Source organism: Babylonia areolata, chromosome 18 (genome assembly GCF_041734735.1).
Source record: "Babylonia areolata isolate BAREFJ2019XMU chromosome 18, ASM4173473v1, whole genome shotgun sequence".
In the NCBI taxonomy this organism is placed as follows: Eukaryota; Metazoa; Mollusca; class Gastropoda; order Neogastropoda; family Buccinidae; genus Babylonia; species Babylonia areolata.
In genome coordinates, this window is record NC_134893.1 from 23,207,923 (window position 1) to 23,226,704 (window position 18,782).

The following is an 18,782-nucleotide window of genomic DNA, read 5'->3' on the forward strand; positions in this document are numbered from 1 at the left end:
CCCGCTTTCGCTCTTTCTCCCAAGTTTGACTGGAAATTCGAACTGAGTTTCAGAGTTTGTTTATTTCCATTAACTCTTTTGAGTCATAGAGAAACAAAGAAACATGACAATAACAGGATGACGGCCACAGAGGAAGAGCGAAGATAATATAAAAAGAAGAAACAAAAGGAGGGATAATACAAATGGGGAAAAAATAAAATGAAATAAAATAAAAGGCCAAATGTAATCATCAGTCTGATACAATGCAATAGGAATAGCGAAAGCAATATTCCATAGACAAATGCACAAATCACAACTTAGATTTACAATACGGCTCTGTATCTGACTAGTTGAGCCTGAACTGGGAACTGAGGGGTTAGTTGGAGCATAGCAATAACAATGACATGGTGTAACAAAATAAAAATTAATACACAATAATTTGTTATTTTTGCACCCATTTGCCAGTAATAGTGGAATTGGTTTGATATATACAGGAGAGAAAAAGACATATAAAAAATATGATCATGCAATTACAAATGGGTATGTACGGAATGCAGTGTCAAGATTAACACACTGACGTCATTGTTCTAATTCCTATTCAACAGTACAGTTAAGGCATAAGTGATAAAGAATCCAGACTGAAACTGGCTCCTAACGAAACACATAAAAACCTTATTTAATGAATTTAGCAAAATTTAACAACTTTTTCTTACTGCTAATAGACATTAATGTTGCATATTTGTGGAAGTTGGGTCTTGTTCTGATGATGAACGAGGCCGAGCAAGAGGGATAATTCTAACAGAATGGAGGAGGCAGAGTCAGTGACAGGGGTGAAGGGTGGTGTGTACTTCACACACTGAAAAGAAGAATCCTTGTCGTTGTTCCTGATAAAATGAAAACGAATTTAGAAAAAAATGGTTTATCTATATGAAAAGTAAACAACTACACATGCAGACAGAAGAAGTGAAAAAAACGGGTAGCGACTGTTTATGAAGACGTGCAAGAAAAAAAAAAAAGTGTGTGTGTGTGTGTGTGTGTGTGTGTGTGTGTGTGTGTGTGTGTGTGTGTGTGATTTATTATTCATCTATTTAGTCATAGAATAATGACAATTCAATACAATACAAGTACACTACTTTCAATATTCTATCTAAGAGTTGGAGTTTACGAGTATGACCGTCTTTATCACGCCGTTTAGGCAGCCATACTTCGTTTTCGGCGGTGTGCTCTGCGGCAGTGTATGTCACTGTTTCCATGAAGTATTGAAGGCTGAACATTTGTAACGTGATCTTCAACATCCGCGTGGTATCTTTTGCACGTGCACGCACACTAAGAGGCCGTTGATGCATTACCTGTCAAGATCTGCATATATGTTGAACCGAGAGAGCAGGAAAACGCAACAACAACAACAACAACAACAACAACAACAACAAAAAGAATAAAGAAAAAGAAAAACAAACGGAGTTCACCTCTCACCCGCGGTCACCAGGCCGGTACCACCACAAACCTATAAATAGATGGATCCACCTATATACGTCCATGGGCACCACTTTCACTGCAGTGCTAGGATGGAATCAAGGATACTGCCTTCAGATTGAAAATCCAAATCTGTCTCACGATACCTGCCAGCTCGTGTGCACAGCATGCACCCTTGAGTCAGCCTTTGTTTTAACGCAAGCAGCACGGCTGACTAAGCAGCTTATGACTTGTGGCTTAATTGCCGAACGCAACGGACTCGCGCACATAAATCGATATCAATATATACTGATGATCGAGTGTTTAACAATCAATAACTGAAGGACGAGAAGAAGAAGAAGAAGAAGAAGAAGAAGAAGAAGAAGAAGCAAAATAATTTCAAACGTATAATATGCTGGTCCTTTTTTCCGGAAGACATGTAGGTATAACAGGCCTTGTGCCTGAAACATGTTTTCCAAATCTTATGTACATACAATACTAATAATGATAACAACCAGAAAGAAAGAAAGAAAGAAAAGCAAACGATTTTTGACGAGTTGCATTGCATTCTAGGCATTCATGTAGACATACTAGCCAACAGAGAAATAGAAGAAAGAGAGAAATATGTGGTATGTGTGAAGCACTGATCAGTTTTGTAAATGATCCATCTGATGCACAATGTATGAGTTTTATACTGATAATAATCTCATGCAGCAGATTCCTCCTTAGAAACTCCAGTTGCAGCACTGAGCTGAAAACTCAGCTCGATGGGTTGTGAGGTTAGCTGTGTGGTGTAGATACCGTGTATTGACATCTCGACCCACGCAGATGTCTGTAGGGAAACCAAAGCACATGATCATATCTGGTCATCTTCTAGGCCAACAGAAAAGGACTCCCATATCGGGCGCCTATGGTTCACAGAAGACAACCCACCTGTCTGCTTCCATCGCTGCAAGAATGACGTCAATGATTCGACAGCATTTTGTGACTGTGAATTGACTTGTCGGTTGATGACATTTCACATAAAGTAACACACACACACACACACAAACGCGGGAGAGAGCCGGAGAGCCGGCCGAGTTTGGGCAGGAGGTGGGGGTGGCATACCACCACCACCACCACCAACAACAACAAAACAAACTGAAAAACACAACATGCTTTTCTAGGTTGTAACCACAAAGACTGTATACCATACCAAGAGGCGTTAATTCTTTTTATCATCTTCGCCTTCGCCTGTCTCCTGACCCCACTCCTGTCCATCTTCTCATTTAGTGAGGACTCTGGACTCTGTGTTCACTAGACTGCGTCGATCCTTGGACCACACCCTCTAAAAACTCTCCCTTAACCCCTGCTTCGCTGTCCTGTGTCTCCTATATCCAACAAAAACCTGGCTCCAGGTCAATCTACCCCTGTGATATTTGTGAACAAGAAGTTACATGGCAATGCATGGTCATATGCTGTGACAATAACAAAAACTGTATTCCACCGGTGACAATGCACCGTGTTAGTGTGGACTCGCAGGGATGCATTCTACTAGGCAGATCGTTCAGTGGCTGTTCCCCAGATGCGACAGTATCAACTGCGGTACTTTCACCTTCAGCGGCTTCCAATTGTCATGCTACAACAGTTTCACACCCTATACATTCTGACTAGTAGAAAAGCACACTAGAATTTTTTTCCACAGACGTATTCTCCACAAAACTATCCAGCACTGGCTTCCAATTGTCATGCTACAACAGTTTCACACCCTATACATTCTGACTAGTAGAAAAGCACACTAGAATTTTTTTCCACAGACGTATTCTCCACAAAACTATCCAGCATTCCATGCCATAACTCTGCTAACAGTAGCCGTCACCACCCATACACCAGTCCAGTCGCCGCAACCAGTAAGCACGTCACGACACATCATTCCAGCAATGCCAATAGCAGCTGTCCTGCTTTTGGCCGCCTCACACGCTAAAACAAACCTTACTTATCCTAAACGTCAGTTGCCGAAAGTGTTGCGAATAAACGTTCCGAACTTCAATCTGCACTGCAGTACATCAAGCCAGACATTGTGTTCGGCACTGAGTCAAAGCTACGCGGTATCCAACCATTGAAAACCACTCATCCAAACAAGCATTGAGGTTTTCCCTGATTAGTTTACATTGTTTTTTGTAAAGACCGTACCACGCTTGGAGAGGGCGTCTTTATCCTGACCCACAAATTCCAAACAGCAGAAGAACAACCTGAGCTGGTGACCGACAGTGAATTGACCTGCATCAAACTCCAGAACTGCAGGGGCCTGCACTGTGGGGTTTCATACTTGCCAGATCGAAAAGCAAAGGGTGTGGAGGAACTCTTAGAAATCCCTCAATAAGTTGGCAGCCAGCGGCCTGTTGCGCATGTGTAACTTCACTGAACTGTAACTTCCTTATTAATTTGCAGATGTTGTCTAATCTTTTTGTGTTAAAAGACATTGTTTTAGTACTTTCTCAACTTCTATGTCAGTGACGCTGTTGTTTACCTACATCTGGAAATGTCTATTCTGGGCATGGAATCATTCTTTTGTAACCGCTGTTCTGCATACTCCAAATGACATACCTCAGTGGAGTAAAAGGATAACCTTTTTGATTAAAACTTGAAACGCCGGCGCACCGGCGCGCGCGCGCGTGTGTGTCAGTGTGTGCGTGCCTCTGTGTGTATGTGTGTGTGTGTGTGTGTGTGTGTGTGTGTGTGTGTGTGTGCGTGCGCGCGCGTGCGTGTGTGTTTAGGATAGAGATCGAGAGGGAGAATTTATGCTTATGGTCCATCTGAAGTGCACATAGGGGAGGCTATCGAAACAAAAAGCTATCTTGGTTTCTATCTTGGTTCGCTCCCTTTCAGTTAAACGGGTGGGGAGTTGGAGAGAGTGGTGTGTATATCACTATGACCTCGGATATCGTTTTCTTTCTCTCATTTCAATTTCTCTCTTTCTCGACCTGTTTATTCCAATTCTAATTCTTTATTTTCTACCTTCTTCCTCACCCACATCTCCCTCCGTCGCCGAGATCCGTTTCTCAATCATTCCTTTTCTTTTCTTTTCTCCTCCTTCTTCACATTTCGTCGTCTTCTTCTTAGGATTTCTCATTCTTATCTTCTCTCTCCTCTTTCTCGTTTTAACCATCCTTTTGCGTTGCCCTATTCCTTTTCTTTGTGTTAAGGTGTGGTTTGAGTGAATCAGTGCACTTGAAGTTTTCAGTGAACGGAGATCTTGCAGTTCATGAAGACTCTATCTATCTATCTATATACATATTAGGTTTTTTCTCCGGAATTTTGCCAGAGGACGACACTCGATCTGGTCACATAATATGCATGTGGAGTGTGAGTCTCGGTCAACAGGACTTGAAATCTGTCTCTAATATGGCGCCTGTGGCCCACGGAAGAAACTCATGTGCCACAGTACACACTACATTATAGTGCCCAGTTCAGCTCGCCGCATACAGTGACCTTGTTTTGAATTCAGTCGCTTCAGGCAGTGACCCTGCGGCACTGATATGTGTATTTTCTATTTTGCTATTTTTAGATCAGTGTCGTGCGGTCATAAGTCACGTGATTAGGTCTATATAAACGCCCCAGAACGCATGCAGATTCCATTTTACTCGCCTCTGGGGCTACTGTCAAGCAGAAGACGCATGCTGGCGGGTGGCTTTGTCTCGAGTTCCGCTCCTTCCGTACTGATCCGGTAACCCCAGAGCAAACCCATTGCGATTTTTTTTTTCTTTTATACTGCGTGGATTCTGCGCGTCTTTGCTGTGCTTTCAATCTTCTGCAGTTAGGTAGGAACTGTGGATGTTATTGGTAATCTTCTTCATTACTGATTATCATGATCAGCATTATTATCGTATTGTATCATACTGTATTGTATCATTGTTTGTCATAACAGAACTAAGCCGTGAACTGTCTCATCCGAACTGAGTATTACTTTTTTTTGTGTTACTGAATCTCATTGCTTGCTTGCTTACCTTTCCCAGCACTATATTATGTACTTACCTTTTATTTATTTATCCATTTATTCGTTTGTTTATTTACATTTTTAAATTGATTATTTATCTTTCTTTTCTTTCTTTTTTTCCCCTTCGTTAGCCGGCATTGGGTTACGCGGCTGGGGCTGGTGAGGCATCTGCCGCTTAGCAGATGTGGTGTGGCGTATCACTGATGAGTCTGGATTTATCTGAATACATTGACGCCTCAGTAGTTCTTGGAAACTGAAACAAACTGAAGTCGAGTCCATTTTAATAGTGGTATCAGTTTCTGTTGTTATGTTGTTATTTCATTGCCAATACAATAAACAGCATACTGACACACTAACGGAAAAAAAAAGCATGCGCATAAGGGCCCAGTCCTCTCAACTTGAGTTAAACTGAGAAGTTCGATCGTCACACCAACGTGTAATGCAGAGCGTGCGCTCGGCTTCAGCGTGCACATACATCAGTTGCATCTATAATACTGGGTGATACATGTAGGTATACTACTGAATATATTGGTTCTCATTGTGCTCAATGAACCAGTTCGAATTCATGTATTGAATACGTCGCGTTCTTTCCACCGCCGCTACTGATTAACTTTTTCGTCAATTTTTTTTCCGGCTCATTATTACCCCCTCCCCCGCCCCCCCTCCCCCCACTCCGCGGCCCTTGATCAGTCCCCACTGATACAAACACTTGTTCTTTATTTCTGTTATTTCTCGTCAGTGCAGTGCGGCGCGTGCAGTTTTCAGCCTCACCGGCGGCTTATATCTGAACTTATGGTTTGTATGACTTTTACTGTGTAAGGCTTTTGAAAATTCGACACTGGCGTTAAGTTTCGTTTTCATTTGGAAAACGAGAACACACACACACACACACACACACACACACACACACACACACACTGACACACACACACACACATATATATATATATATATAGAGAGAGAGAGAGAGAGAGAGTATGAACTCCTATCTTGTGCAGTCGAATGTGATACTGATACTGATGAGCTACTGATGTCAGCCGGTGTATCAGTTGGAGGGAGCCTGAGTATTGAGTTCAGTTCGTGTTCGTTCGTACGTTTTGTTCGTGTGCTTGCTGTGTCGATCACCCCGGCTCACATCAAGTTCAGTGGGGGAAAAAAAAAAGCGGAACCGTTTCATATAGATGACTTACTATGATATTACTGAGTTCAGTCAGGACTGTGATACTCCGGCGCAATGATAATAATGATATTTATCAACTGCAAAAATGATATTATTACTACAATAACAGCAACAACAGATAATGATAATCATCATCATCATCATCAGTGACCATCGTCATAAATACCATCATACTAATAATTGAACAGCAATGAAAAAGGTAATAACCGTGGCTGAATGATAAACATCAATTCATCTCAATTACTTATTTTTGTTAACTAAATCGTATACTTCCGGCATTTCAGTTCATATTTTAGTATCATGTGCACTGTGTGTGTGTGTGTGTGTGTGTGTGTGTGACACTAACACTGATGACAAACACAAGATACACACACAAACACGCGTGCGCGCATGTCGAGTAGGCGACGCGTTTCTCCTTAAGGGTGTTCCACGGGACAAACAAGAGGCAAAACAACAGCAAAAAAGAAAAGAAAAAAAGAAAAAAAAGTGTTGAATGGATTCTTGGCGTTTATCATTGTAAACATTGGTAGGTAGAATTGTGACAACTCTTGTTTATACATTATCAAGGTATGTCAGAATCATCGATTTTGATTGGGGGAAAAAGAAAGAAAAAGTTTCACGTGCCTCTGCTAAATCCTGGAAAGATACCTTCTGTTCTTAATTTAGTAACGGAAACACTGGGAAATCACTATTAGAAAGATATCCGATTGGCTGATTCCATTTCAAAACAAACCTGACCTTGGGCCACATACATAATTATACTGATTTCACCAAACTAGATTTTTTTTCCCTTCCAGAAACTAAATTCAATTTTCTCGAAAGCTGGAAAAAAAAATCAAACGAAATCGATCAGGGTAGAAGTAGCACAGTTATACAACTCGGTGTGGCGTCATGTTTGTCCGAACGAATTCCAGTTTGAACTGGATTTCGCCGACAGCAACACGTACTGGTCAACAGGATCTTGGCCACCGTACAAAGCTACTTTCTGTTTTACGCAAAGGGTCATGTTCTGAGCGGTGTTGTTTTGTACAGGTCCACCACCAGTCTGATGCAAGGTGCTGGAAACACAACTGCAGATTCACGGTTGGTGAAAATGGATGTGAACAACTGACTGCCTTCCAAAGTGGAGCATGAATCGTGACCTGGTTTGAATCGAGTGTGTGTGACCGAGTTCCATTTTTGTTGCTCGAGGCAGTAAAGTGTGTCATCATCCATTGTTCCGTTCGTCCGGCCCCCTTTCCCAGTCGACTGTTTCGGTGTGGACCCCACTGCTGAGTCGGTCAGTCAGTCAGTCAGTCAGGCGGACAGAACAAAGAGAGGATCGATGGCGACACGAGAAGAGAGTGAGGGAGCACATGGAGCTTCCGAAAGATCGACGACTCGAGCAGGCAGAACTGTAAGTCCACGGTGCTAACGATCTGTCGATCTCCATCTCTCCTTACTGTCTCTAGCTGACTCTCGTTCTTGATCTCTGGCCCCCAGTCCACCAACCTTCTGTCTCACTCTTCCGCTCTCTTAGTCTCTGATTATCGATAGTAAGATACATTTTCTTGGCCCCCATCACTTCTGACTATCTCCCCTTTTTTTAAAAAATATTTTTTCATATTATATTAATTGAATACATTGTTCTTGTTGTTGTTGTTTTTTACCATGTTCAATATATTTTCCATATAAAACCATCTGATTCATACATTGATTCCGAATCAAATAGTGTATTATTTTTTTTTTTTTTTTTTTAAAGGGGGTGCTGGGTGGGATTTCATTTCCAGAGAGATTAACATGTATGTCAATTCCTTCCAAATAACTTGTTTGGGCACAGTAAGTGTGAGTGTGTATCATTGTATGTCGCTATTGTTGTGTACATGCTTGTCAAACAGCCATGCCAAATACATAATATTGTGAGTTAAAAATCATGCAGAGATCAAGTGTACAGTCCTTGAGAGTATGTGTGCTTGTGTTTTGATACTGTGTGTAGTTTGAAGACTGGTAATAATGTAGATAAGGTGGTTCAGTGATTGTCATCATGTTGATTTCTGCTTGCAGTTTCAATCCCCTGTTTTCAAGTCATTCTTGGCTGGGGCCATGAGTGGATCAATGTCGACAGTGTTACTTCAGCCCCTGGACCTGGTAAAGACTCGACTGCAGTCCTCAGTGTACATTGGGTAAGTTTGAAATGAAATAGATTACTGCTTAACTGGCAGGCTTCCTTGCCCTGTTGATACAGAAAAATGCAGTAAATATATTGTACTGTTTTTTTTTCTTCTCCAGATTACATGTGGATACATCCCGAAATACTAGAGAATTCAGTCATTTCCCTTTCTTTGTGGTTTCTGCATATGTAGAAACATGAAAACCATTTTTTCAATGAGACAAATTTTGACGCCAGGTAGGCAGCCTGTTTTGCAAATGAGTATCAGTCTGTGTTTTTAAAGCACTTGGAAGCTAGAGCTTGGTCTCAGATTGAGGATATATATGCGCTATATAAGTAACTATATCATATCGTATAAAAAATAAAAAAAACAGTCTCCACCCCGAAACCCTTGACTCACCTGGTGCCCCAGGCACCAAGGACATCAAATTCTTGAAAACAAAAAAATGTCGAGAATTACTGAGCTATCTTGTCCCGCATACACTCACAGTGGATAAATCCTACCCACAGAGATTTTGAAAGCTGCTACTAAAATAGTATCAGTGTTCTGTGAATATTTTTATTTATGTTGTGCGGATTACAAAGTGTGCAATGTGATTAAAAACTTCTTTTTTTTCAGGTCAAACACAGGAATGGTGAATATAGCAGTCAATGTGGTGAGGCAAGAGAGGTTCCTGGCATTGTGGAATGGACTATGGCCCGTAAGTTGTCTAATGATTGTAGTAATGGATATTTTTTATCGCTAGATCCAGAAAACTGTGATAGGTGATCTAAAACCACATTTCATAGATGTTCCTTGTACACACTGAAATGCACCCAGCAAACTATACACATACAAAAATTAGAATACATAAAAGCTTGCGTTCAAACATAATGAATACACACATGATTGCATGTCTACATTCGGGATGCTTGGTATTCTCACTTGCATTTATACCATCACTAAAACTGATGATGGAAAAAGTCAACTGTCTCCATTGAAAAATCATCAAAACAGACATATGATAGCAATACAGTCATCACATATAGTGATATACAAATATATATGCAGACGTGTTCGTGAGAGCAAGGAGTGGACTGTGTAAGTGTTATTCACCATGAATTCTTTATAACACAAGTTAAATCACCTTGGAAAATGGTAGACACATTATAAGTTGCACAAATTACAGTGCTCAATAATGTCACATTCTGTCACTGATTTTCAACAGTTTTTTTTAACATTGCACAGGTAAGTTTAACATAGTTTATAATTTTGTGTGTTTGCATTTATCTTTTTATTATGTACACATTAAAAAAACAACAACAAACAAACAAAAATGACATTAAAAAAGCAGAAGTATTGTATACAATCACACTAAATTCAGTTGATTTCTCTTGCTTCTCCATATTCTTTTTTTTTATCCCACGAACAGTGTCAAACATGATACATCAGCATGCCTATAATGCATGTTGTCTTTCTGTGTCTTCCAGTCATTGACCAGATGTGCTCCTGGAGTGGGTTTCTATTTTGGTTCACTTCACTACCTCAAAAGCAACTTTGGGTGAGTCGTGATGTTTTTTTTTAAAAATTGTGTTTTAATTACACATACTTAACCGTGACCTAACTAGTGCAGACTCCGGCAGGGGTCTGACATTCCTGTCCTGTGCAAACTACTATCCGCCTTTTTTTTTTCTTTTTTTTTTTTAATTGTGTTTTTTTACGTAGGCCTTAACTAACTAAAATGTTAATTTGAGACTTCGTCATATGTAAATTTATGGAAGCTTACAAAACCGATGACAATGGTACTTCCAAATTCTTGCCTTATACAAGTTGTATACTTTCTTGGAATAATATTTCTATTTTAGATTAAACTAGAGAACCTTATGTTTGCTTCTGAAGTTGTAGGGCAACTGTTCTCAGCAGAGGTATGATTTAGCTTTAAGCCACCTTTTGTTTCGGAAGTTGCTGGAAAACTGTTCTCAGAAGAGGTTTGATTTATGATTATCTTTAACCCACCTTTCTTTTCCAGCCCTCATGTTTGTGTGCGGCGTGCAACGCTGGTTTGCCCAAACTGATTGCAGGAGCTCCCAGCCTTCCTCTCTGGAGTCCCTATCCATGGGAATGACCGCACGCTGCATGACGGCCTTCCTCATTCTGCCCATCACCGTCATTAAGACTCGCTTTGAGGTAAATTGAACAGGATTTGCCTCCCCCATTCCCCCTTTTCTTTTTTTTTCTTTTTTTCCTTTTCCTTTTTTCTTTTTTTTTCCCTTTTTTTTCCTTTTTCTCTTTTTTTTTTTGTTTTTTTTTTTTGCACTTACTTCCCTCCCCCCTCCCCCCCCCAACCCTCACAACAGCTGAGTCAAAGCCATAATTTATATGTATGCACAAAGGCACAAAACATCAACAAAAACATGCTCAATCCCCTTGAAAAAACTGGTAATAATAGTGGCATATGTATATCACTATATGGAAGCTAAAGGCAAGAAGTTAAAAGCAATGAATGAAAATACGACTGACTGAGAACGCAGTATGGAAATATTCATAGTGTGCTCAGTCCAAGGGAAGCAACTGGTTGTTACAGATAAATCAGTTCTCAGGGAGTACAAAGTGTTAAACTTTGTTACTGAACTGTAATGAATTGTGTTAAAATTAAATTTAATTACACATACTTAACCGTGACCCAACTAGTGCAGACTCCGGCAGGGGTCTGACATTCCTGTCCTGTGCAAACTACTATCCGCCTATGCGGAGAAAATGAAAGTAACTAATTGTGTTAAAATTAAATTTGTGATGCACTGAGACCAAAAAACAAAAAATACCCCACCCCCCACCCCCCCAAAAAAAAAAAAAAAAAAAAGAAAGAAAAAAAAAGAGAAAAAAACAAACAAAAAAGAACAAAACAAAAAAACAACAACAAAAAACGAAGACAAAAAACAGGGATGTGAGAACTTTAGCTGGTCTCTGGCAAGTAAGCAGTTTCTGGACCAAGTGGTTTGATGTGATAATTTGAATATTCATGCTAATTTTTTTAGTTTATTAGCTCTCCTATGTTGTGATTTTATTATTGATCTTTTTATACAGAGTGGAGCTTTCCAATACCGGGGTATGGCCAACGCCTTGGCACTGACTTACAAGGCAGATGGCTTGAGAGGTATGTTTTGACTTTTGTTGCTGCATTTCTGTTCATGACTTTTTACAAGAAAATATGATAGATAATAAATATAGAGTTGTGCATACATGGGTCAAGAAAGGCAGGCATGCCAAGTTGCAAGTTGGACCTGTACAAACTGTGTGTGTATTTGTGGTGAAAACCTACAACTGTATCTGAAATTGGAACATGTGAGCAAGAGCACAAATGAAAGATTATTATTGAAAACACAATAAAAAAAAAATGCACACATTCTGAATGAACACATTGATTTTGTTTTCTCTCACGCATTCATGCACATACAAACACACACACGCACACACACTCACTCACTCACTCACTCACTCAAACACATGCACTCAAACTACATGCACACACACTCACTCACTCAAACATGTGCACTCAAATTAACTCAGGGTGTGGTATGAATTCAGTTTTAACTGGATCTACAGGAGCAAAGTTATCAGTTTGAGTGGTCCCGTGTGGGTGTTTGCAGGACTGTACAGCGGACTAGCGCCCACCTTGCTACGTGACGTTCCCTTCTCCGGCCTCTACCTCATGTTCTACACCAAACTCAAGATGTATAACCAGCCCAGTAAGTCTTTCTCTCAGCATGTTAGTTTGTTAAGTCGTTTTAGCTCTTCAACCGTTTTAAGTCTCTATCTCAGCAAGTTGATTTGTTGATACTTTGTCTGTTTTTATGAATTTTAGACTTGAGTACATAAAATGTTGCCATAAAATAATTTTGATAAATCCTTTGAAGAAAAACAACAAATGAACAAAGAGGAAAAAAGGAAATTTGGAAAGAGCATGTTGAATTGAAAATGTGAAAGAGAGAGCAAGAGAATGTGTTGTGTGTGTATGGTAATCTGTGAGTTCATGGTTCAGTGAACGATTTTTTGTGAAAGTGTACACAGTGGATGGCATCAGATATATCTGTAGACAATCTTGCTTGATGTTTTTCAAGTGGCTTTAGTGGCAGACCATTTTCAGCGTTCTGGTTTGTGCAGGAATCTGAGCTGACAGTCCTGTGAAACAATGATTTATTGCAAATTGGTGTGTGCATGTGTATCCATGTCTAAACAGTGGATATAACAATTGCAACACAGTATTCTATAGTATCTATATCAGTCATCAAACCCCCTCATTTATATATAAACAGGAAATATGACCTTTTTTGTTCTTCTTTTTTGTTTTGTTTTGGGTGTTGATATCAGATCGCACAATAATTCAGTTCATAACTCAGAGTAATAATTCAGAGCATAACAACAACTACAAAAACACCAATTTTGCGGTTTTTGTTCCCCAGGCATGTTCGGACCTGGGCTGGAACCATTGGTGGATTTCTGCAACGGAGTGGTGGGGGGCATCCTGGCTTCTTTTGTCACCCAGCCGGCTGACGTGGTCAAGACCAACATGCAACTGTACCCCAAAAAGTACAGGCACATCAAGCAGGTGGTCATCTACATTTACCAGGTACCTGGTTTTTTGTCATTGTTTTTTTTTGTTTCTTGTTTATATTAATGAAAATTTAAGAAAAATAATGAGTTTATTTATATAGCGTTTCATCAAATTTTGCTCTAAGCGATTTACAGTTACAATAGTTCCAATTAAAAAAAAAAAATCTGTGTGTGTGAGTGTGTGTATATCTATATCTATCTATATATCTATGTCTGAGATAGATAGATAGATATACTTATATATACCTATCATCCATCTAAACATGCATTGGTCCAGTTATAATTGTATAAGGAAGCAAACATGATGAATTACAGCAAGACATTGCATCAAAAGTAGATGCTGTTGATTGATTGATTCCTTTATTTATCTTTTATACATGAACAGCAGTTCTGATATGGCCTTGTGTGGTCAGCCACAATGTGAAATGTATGTTCAAGAAAAGATGAAACAGGAACAGCAGATAGCAGGCCAGTGACCAAAGTAATTCGTACAGCAGAAGCAAATGTAAATCTTGAATACAGTTCGTCATGAGCAACAAAGCTGGCAGTGGGATAGATTTACGCTTGCAAGGTAGAAATAAGCAACAGATCCAGAAATATTTCCTTGGGGAAACTCATTGATATATATGTACAATATATGTTGTTGCTTTTTTAATTAGGGAAACAGATCTACGGGTGTATTTTTATGTAAAGATCATTTAGTTACTTCATAATGTTGTAAATAACTTACCTTTTCTTCTTTTTGAAAAGTATTATTATTATTATATATATATATGTATATGTGTGTGTGTGTGTATATATATATATATATATATATATATATATATATATTTACGGTCTTGATGCTTTTTTATTTCCAGAAGAGGGGCCTGTACGGCTTCTGGAGAGGTATAATTCCACGCACACTGCGTCGTACCATGATGGCAGCTTTGGCCTGGACAGTATTTGAAGAAGTAAGCATTACTCTGCACCCATTCCCTTCATAGACTTTATATTATACCCATATTTAATAGTCATGTACCAATATTTCTTTGCATACCCATATTTTCACTTGGTAGACACTTGCTTTTCCTTTTGAAATGAATTCTTTTCTGTTAAACTGTTAATTTGCTTATGAGTGAAAATGTGGATTGTGTTAGGTTTGATCAGAAAAGAACAGTGAATTAAACATGTGCAGAGAACAGCAATTGAGTTATTAACACACCCTCACTCAGGCAAATTTTCACAAATTTGGAACGTTTGGTCTGGTGCGAACATTGTGCTAAAAAAAAAAAAAAAAAGAAAAAAAAAAAGAAAAAAGGTTTTAAATCAAATGGAGTGGTGATATAGAGGATAACACATTTGTCTTAGAAAAAAACAAGCACCAAGACACAAGGTTACTCGTTTGAGTGGTGTACAAGCTGTGATTTTTCTTGGCAAAAGAAGATTCTACGCCAAACTCCCTAATGTGATGCATTTCTTAGGGAAACTGAAGGAAACAAAATAACATTTCATGCTTGCACGCAACTTTATAACTTTACAGCAACAAATCTTATTTCAGACAATTTGATTGTACATACTTGCAACAATTTTAATAATTGCTTTTATGCTGCAATACATTTTTGGTGATTTCTTTTATGCCATATCCAATTCATTGCATGACTGAACGTCTTTATCGTGCTACTGCTACTGCTGGAGGCGACAGCATGTGTGTTCATGGATAGTGCTTTGGGTGTTCTTGTACATGATTTTATTGGTCATCAGTTGATGGGATCATGGTGTACAGTTAGTTCTTTACGGTGCCCCGATGACTTGACAGAGTTACAGAAGAAGGGAGAAGAAGAATTATTTTATAGACAGGAGTTTCTTTTTTGTGGATATGATTTGAATTATTTATATTTGCTTGTTTTGGAGGAGGCAAAAGATAATACTCAAATGGAACCTACATTGAAACTTTGCATGTTTCATTCTCTTTTCAGATTACAAGACGGTGCAGCTTGAAATAGAAGGCAATACAGGCAGTACAGTTGTCCATGATCTACTGTGATGTCCAAGGACCACTGCTCAGCACTGAACATAATGGTCAATGGTCATTTGAGAGCTTTGTGTCACGGGAAATGAACGCCTCCACATCATTGTGGGAAATGTGTCATTTGTGAGTGTGAGATCGTGAGCATGATCTCAAGAATGGTATTAGAGGTGGCAGCATCATTGTTTTCTTGCCACTGTTTCAACTCCACATGGAAGCTGTGGCTTAGAGTAGACTCATGCAGAAGAGATCTAACAAACTTTTACAATTATTCCTAGAAGCTGAAACCGTATGTCATCTGCTGGTAACAGAAATATGTGGTAATATTGTACTATCTTAGCAGATTGTTTTGTTTTTTCTTGTTCTTCTTCTTTTTAATTATATAAAATGAAACCCATGTGTGTGTTTATCAGTATATGTAATTATACTGCTGAAGACAGTTTGTATGCAGTTGTGTGTTTAACTTCAATGTATTGCAGGAACCTGAAACTGAAAAATAACTCGGAAAAAATCAACCAGCAAATGTAAATGATATTTTGTTGTTGTCGTCAGAAATGGGAAAAGATGTACTTAAGCAGTGTTCCATGCTGTTGTTTAAGATATTTGTTTTTATTTGTTTGCGTTGCTGTTGTTGAAGTTGTTTACTTTTGACTGTTGTTTTATGATATATAGACCCAAAGAGATGAATTGTGAATCTCATTGAAGTTGTACAACATTGTGGCATCTTGTCAAGAGGGATGAATGTGTGCATGTACAGAAATGATTGCTGAGAGAAAGTCATGTCTAGTGTTGACCTGAGGTATTTTCAGTCCCATGGCCACCACTGCTATGCTCTGTCTCTGTGTGCAATATCCATATTTCATTTGCACAGAGGAAGATGTTGTGTTACTGGAACCCATGTTTCTCAACGTTGAAGACAAGATTCTCTTTTTTGTAATTTGTGTCTTGAAGTGAGAGAAATGTCTCTGACTAGTGGATCTGAGCTGTGCTCTCTGTCTTGTATCAGGAGGATTAAAGTTGTGATTTAGAGTGTATGCATTGTGTGTGTATCCTCCAAACCCCAACAGGAGCCAAAGGATTGAATTTCTTTTAATTTTTATATCATTTGATACATGTTTATGGTGCTACATAGGGGGGTAAAGAAACACAAACAGAAGGTGAATGGAAAAGACTACAGTTCTATGCAGTTTGTACATTGCAGTGGAAGCATTTTGTGTTAATCAGGTGAAAATGTAGTACATTGCAGTGGAAGCATTTCGTGTTAGTCAGGTGAAAATGTAGTACATTGCAGTGGAAGCATTTTGTGTTTTCAGGTGAAAATGTAGTACATTGCAGTGGAAGCATTTCGTGTTAGTCAGGTGAAAATGTAGTACATTGCAGTGGAAGCATTTTGTGTTAGTCAGGTGAAAATGTAGTACATTGCAGTGGAAGCATTTCGTGTTAGTCAGGTGAAAATGTAGTACATTGCAGTGGAAGCATTTCGTGTTAGGTGAAAATGTAGTACATTGCAGTGGAAGCATTTCGTGTTAGTCAGGTGAAAATGTATTTTATTGCAGTGGAAGCATTTTGTGTTAATCAGGTGAATGTATGTAAGATTTTGTGAAAATGAAAATGTAACAAGGTGTGTGCCAAAGGCACATTTCAGATTTTGTTGTGAGAAAACTTGATCTTTGGGGTGGGGGGTGGTGGAGTGGGGGGGTGCTACAAGAAGAATGTGAAAGAAAGTTTCATGTCTCACAGTTGGTTTTTGTCGTAAGATTTATCCTTAGTCTTTGCCTTTTTTAAAGAAGTTTTTCATTTTTTCTTTTCTTTTTTTTTTTTTTATATGTAGTCCTTTAGATATGTTTTATAGATCTTATTATCACAACTGGTTTTCCTTGTTAATATTTTTGAGAGATTTTGAACATTCTTTTTTTTTCTTTTTTTTTTTTTCTTTTTTATCAGTTCCAGTCTCAACTAGAAGTTAGCTTGTTTTTTCTGTTTTTTAAAAAAAAAATTATATTTTGATATATCTTCCTTTAAAAAAATCAAATAATTGACAATGGTCCACTGAGCTTTCAGCATGAATAGTCTGATTTGTATCTTAAGTATGGATTGACAAGTGAAAAATTCTTATTCATATGTCCAGATGGTACTGATATATATGTATGATGTTTATATCAGCATGTGAGTTTGTGTCCTTGTTTTCTTGGCAGTGTTAAGGTAGGATACTTTGTTTTAACAGCCAAAACACATTCCACATTCAATTTATTTGGATGAAAAACATTTCATACTTCATGTATGTTAATATTCCGGTGTAATAGTCATTCCTGTCAGGATGTGGTTGTGTACATGTGTATGTGCCAAAGCTTATATATATATATGTTTTGTGGGGGGGGTTTGGTTTTTGTTTTGGTATGTGGAGGGTTGGGTCCGGATGTCTGAGAGACTACACATTTGTACTTCTGTTTTGTGCATTTGTGTGCGTGTGTAATGGAGGTGGGGTTAGGATTGTTGGATCTGCATGTGACTGATTGCAGCTGCACATAATGTGCAAGTGCCTCTTGTGTTTGGCCTTCAGTTGTGCCCTGTGTGGGATTGATTTATGCTCTGTGTTTGTGTGTGTGTAAACATTCACTGAATGATGCTTTGTGTGTCTGTGGGGTGCATGTAATGTATGTCATTGTGGAGGAGGATGTGTGTATGTGAATCACCGAATATACATGTGTATTTAGAGGCCATCCTGAGCATGATTCTGCAGTGTGAAGCCTGGGTGTCTGTGACTACAACTTTGTGCATGTGCTTTGTGCCTTTGTCATCTTTGTGGTTTTGCGTTTGTCAGACATCATAAAATGCCTGTGTGTGTGTGTGCGCGCACGCACAAGTTTGCTGACTGATGTTCTGTGTGTGTGACGTGCATACAATGTGTATGTCCCTGTGACTGAGTATGTGTGCGTTTGTGTGCATGTGATGATCATGTGTGTATGTTCAGTATTAGGCCTGGGTATATATATATATATATATATATATATATATATATATATATATATGGAGAGAGAGAGAGACGGTGGTGCAGGCTGGAGCAAGGCATCTGCAAGACTACCGACGTTTTGCATGTGCTTTATTTATCTATGCGTTAGTGTGAGCATGGCCCTTAAAAAAAAAAAAAAAGATTCTTATTCTAATGATGTGCCTTCTTTGTATGTTTTTCCTCAAAATTATTTGTTGGTGTTTTTTTGTGTGTTTTTGTGTGTTTAAAAAAAAAAAAAAAAATTATTATCAGAAATGAGAAATGTGTTCCAACAGATGAACTAGACCGTGATTGGTCCATTTTGGTTCATTGGCTCTTGGGGCCTGACCAGTGTGTTAAGTTTAAGGTGTAGGGCAGGCAAATGCAAACTGCTTGCTCACATGTACCCCCACCCCTATTTTTTTCTGTTGTTGTTGCCGATTTGGTGTGCTGTATGT

The 18,782-nt window shown here is 38.9% G+C and overlaps 1 protein-coding gene across 5 annotated transcripts; it reads left to right on the forward strand.

Moving 5' to 3' along the window:
• The first annotated feature begins 5,096 nt into the window (after positions 1–5,096).
• Positions 5,097–18,560, forward strand: LOC143292577 (mitochondrial glycine transporter A-like). 5 transcript variants are annotated; one of them, XR_013056665.1, is made up of 12 exons: positions 5,097–5,231; positions 7,620–7,983; positions 8,631–8,749; positions 9,356–9,437; positions 10,207–10,277; positions 10,798–10,903; positions 11,801–11,870; positions 12,364–12,462; positions 13,177–13,343; positions 14,188–14,280; positions 15,286–16,783; positions 16,825–18,560. XR_013056665.1 is itself a non-coding variant. In XM_076603004.1 (11 exons), the coding sequence occupies exons 2-11, from the start codon at positions 7,912–7,914 to the stop codon at positions 15,310–15,312; spliced, it is 906 nt and encodes a 301-aa protein (XP_076459119.1). In that variant the 5' UTR covers positions 5,097–5,231; positions 7,620–7,911; the 3' UTR covers positions 15,313–18,560. The 5 variants fall into 5 exon arrangements, 1 of the variants encoding a protein (XP_076459119.1); XR_013056666.1 differs by having other exon boundaries at positions 15,286–16,738; XR_013056664.1 differs by having other exon boundaries at positions 15,286–16,604; positions 16,649–18,560.
• Positions 18,561–18,782: the final 222 nt, after the last annotated feature.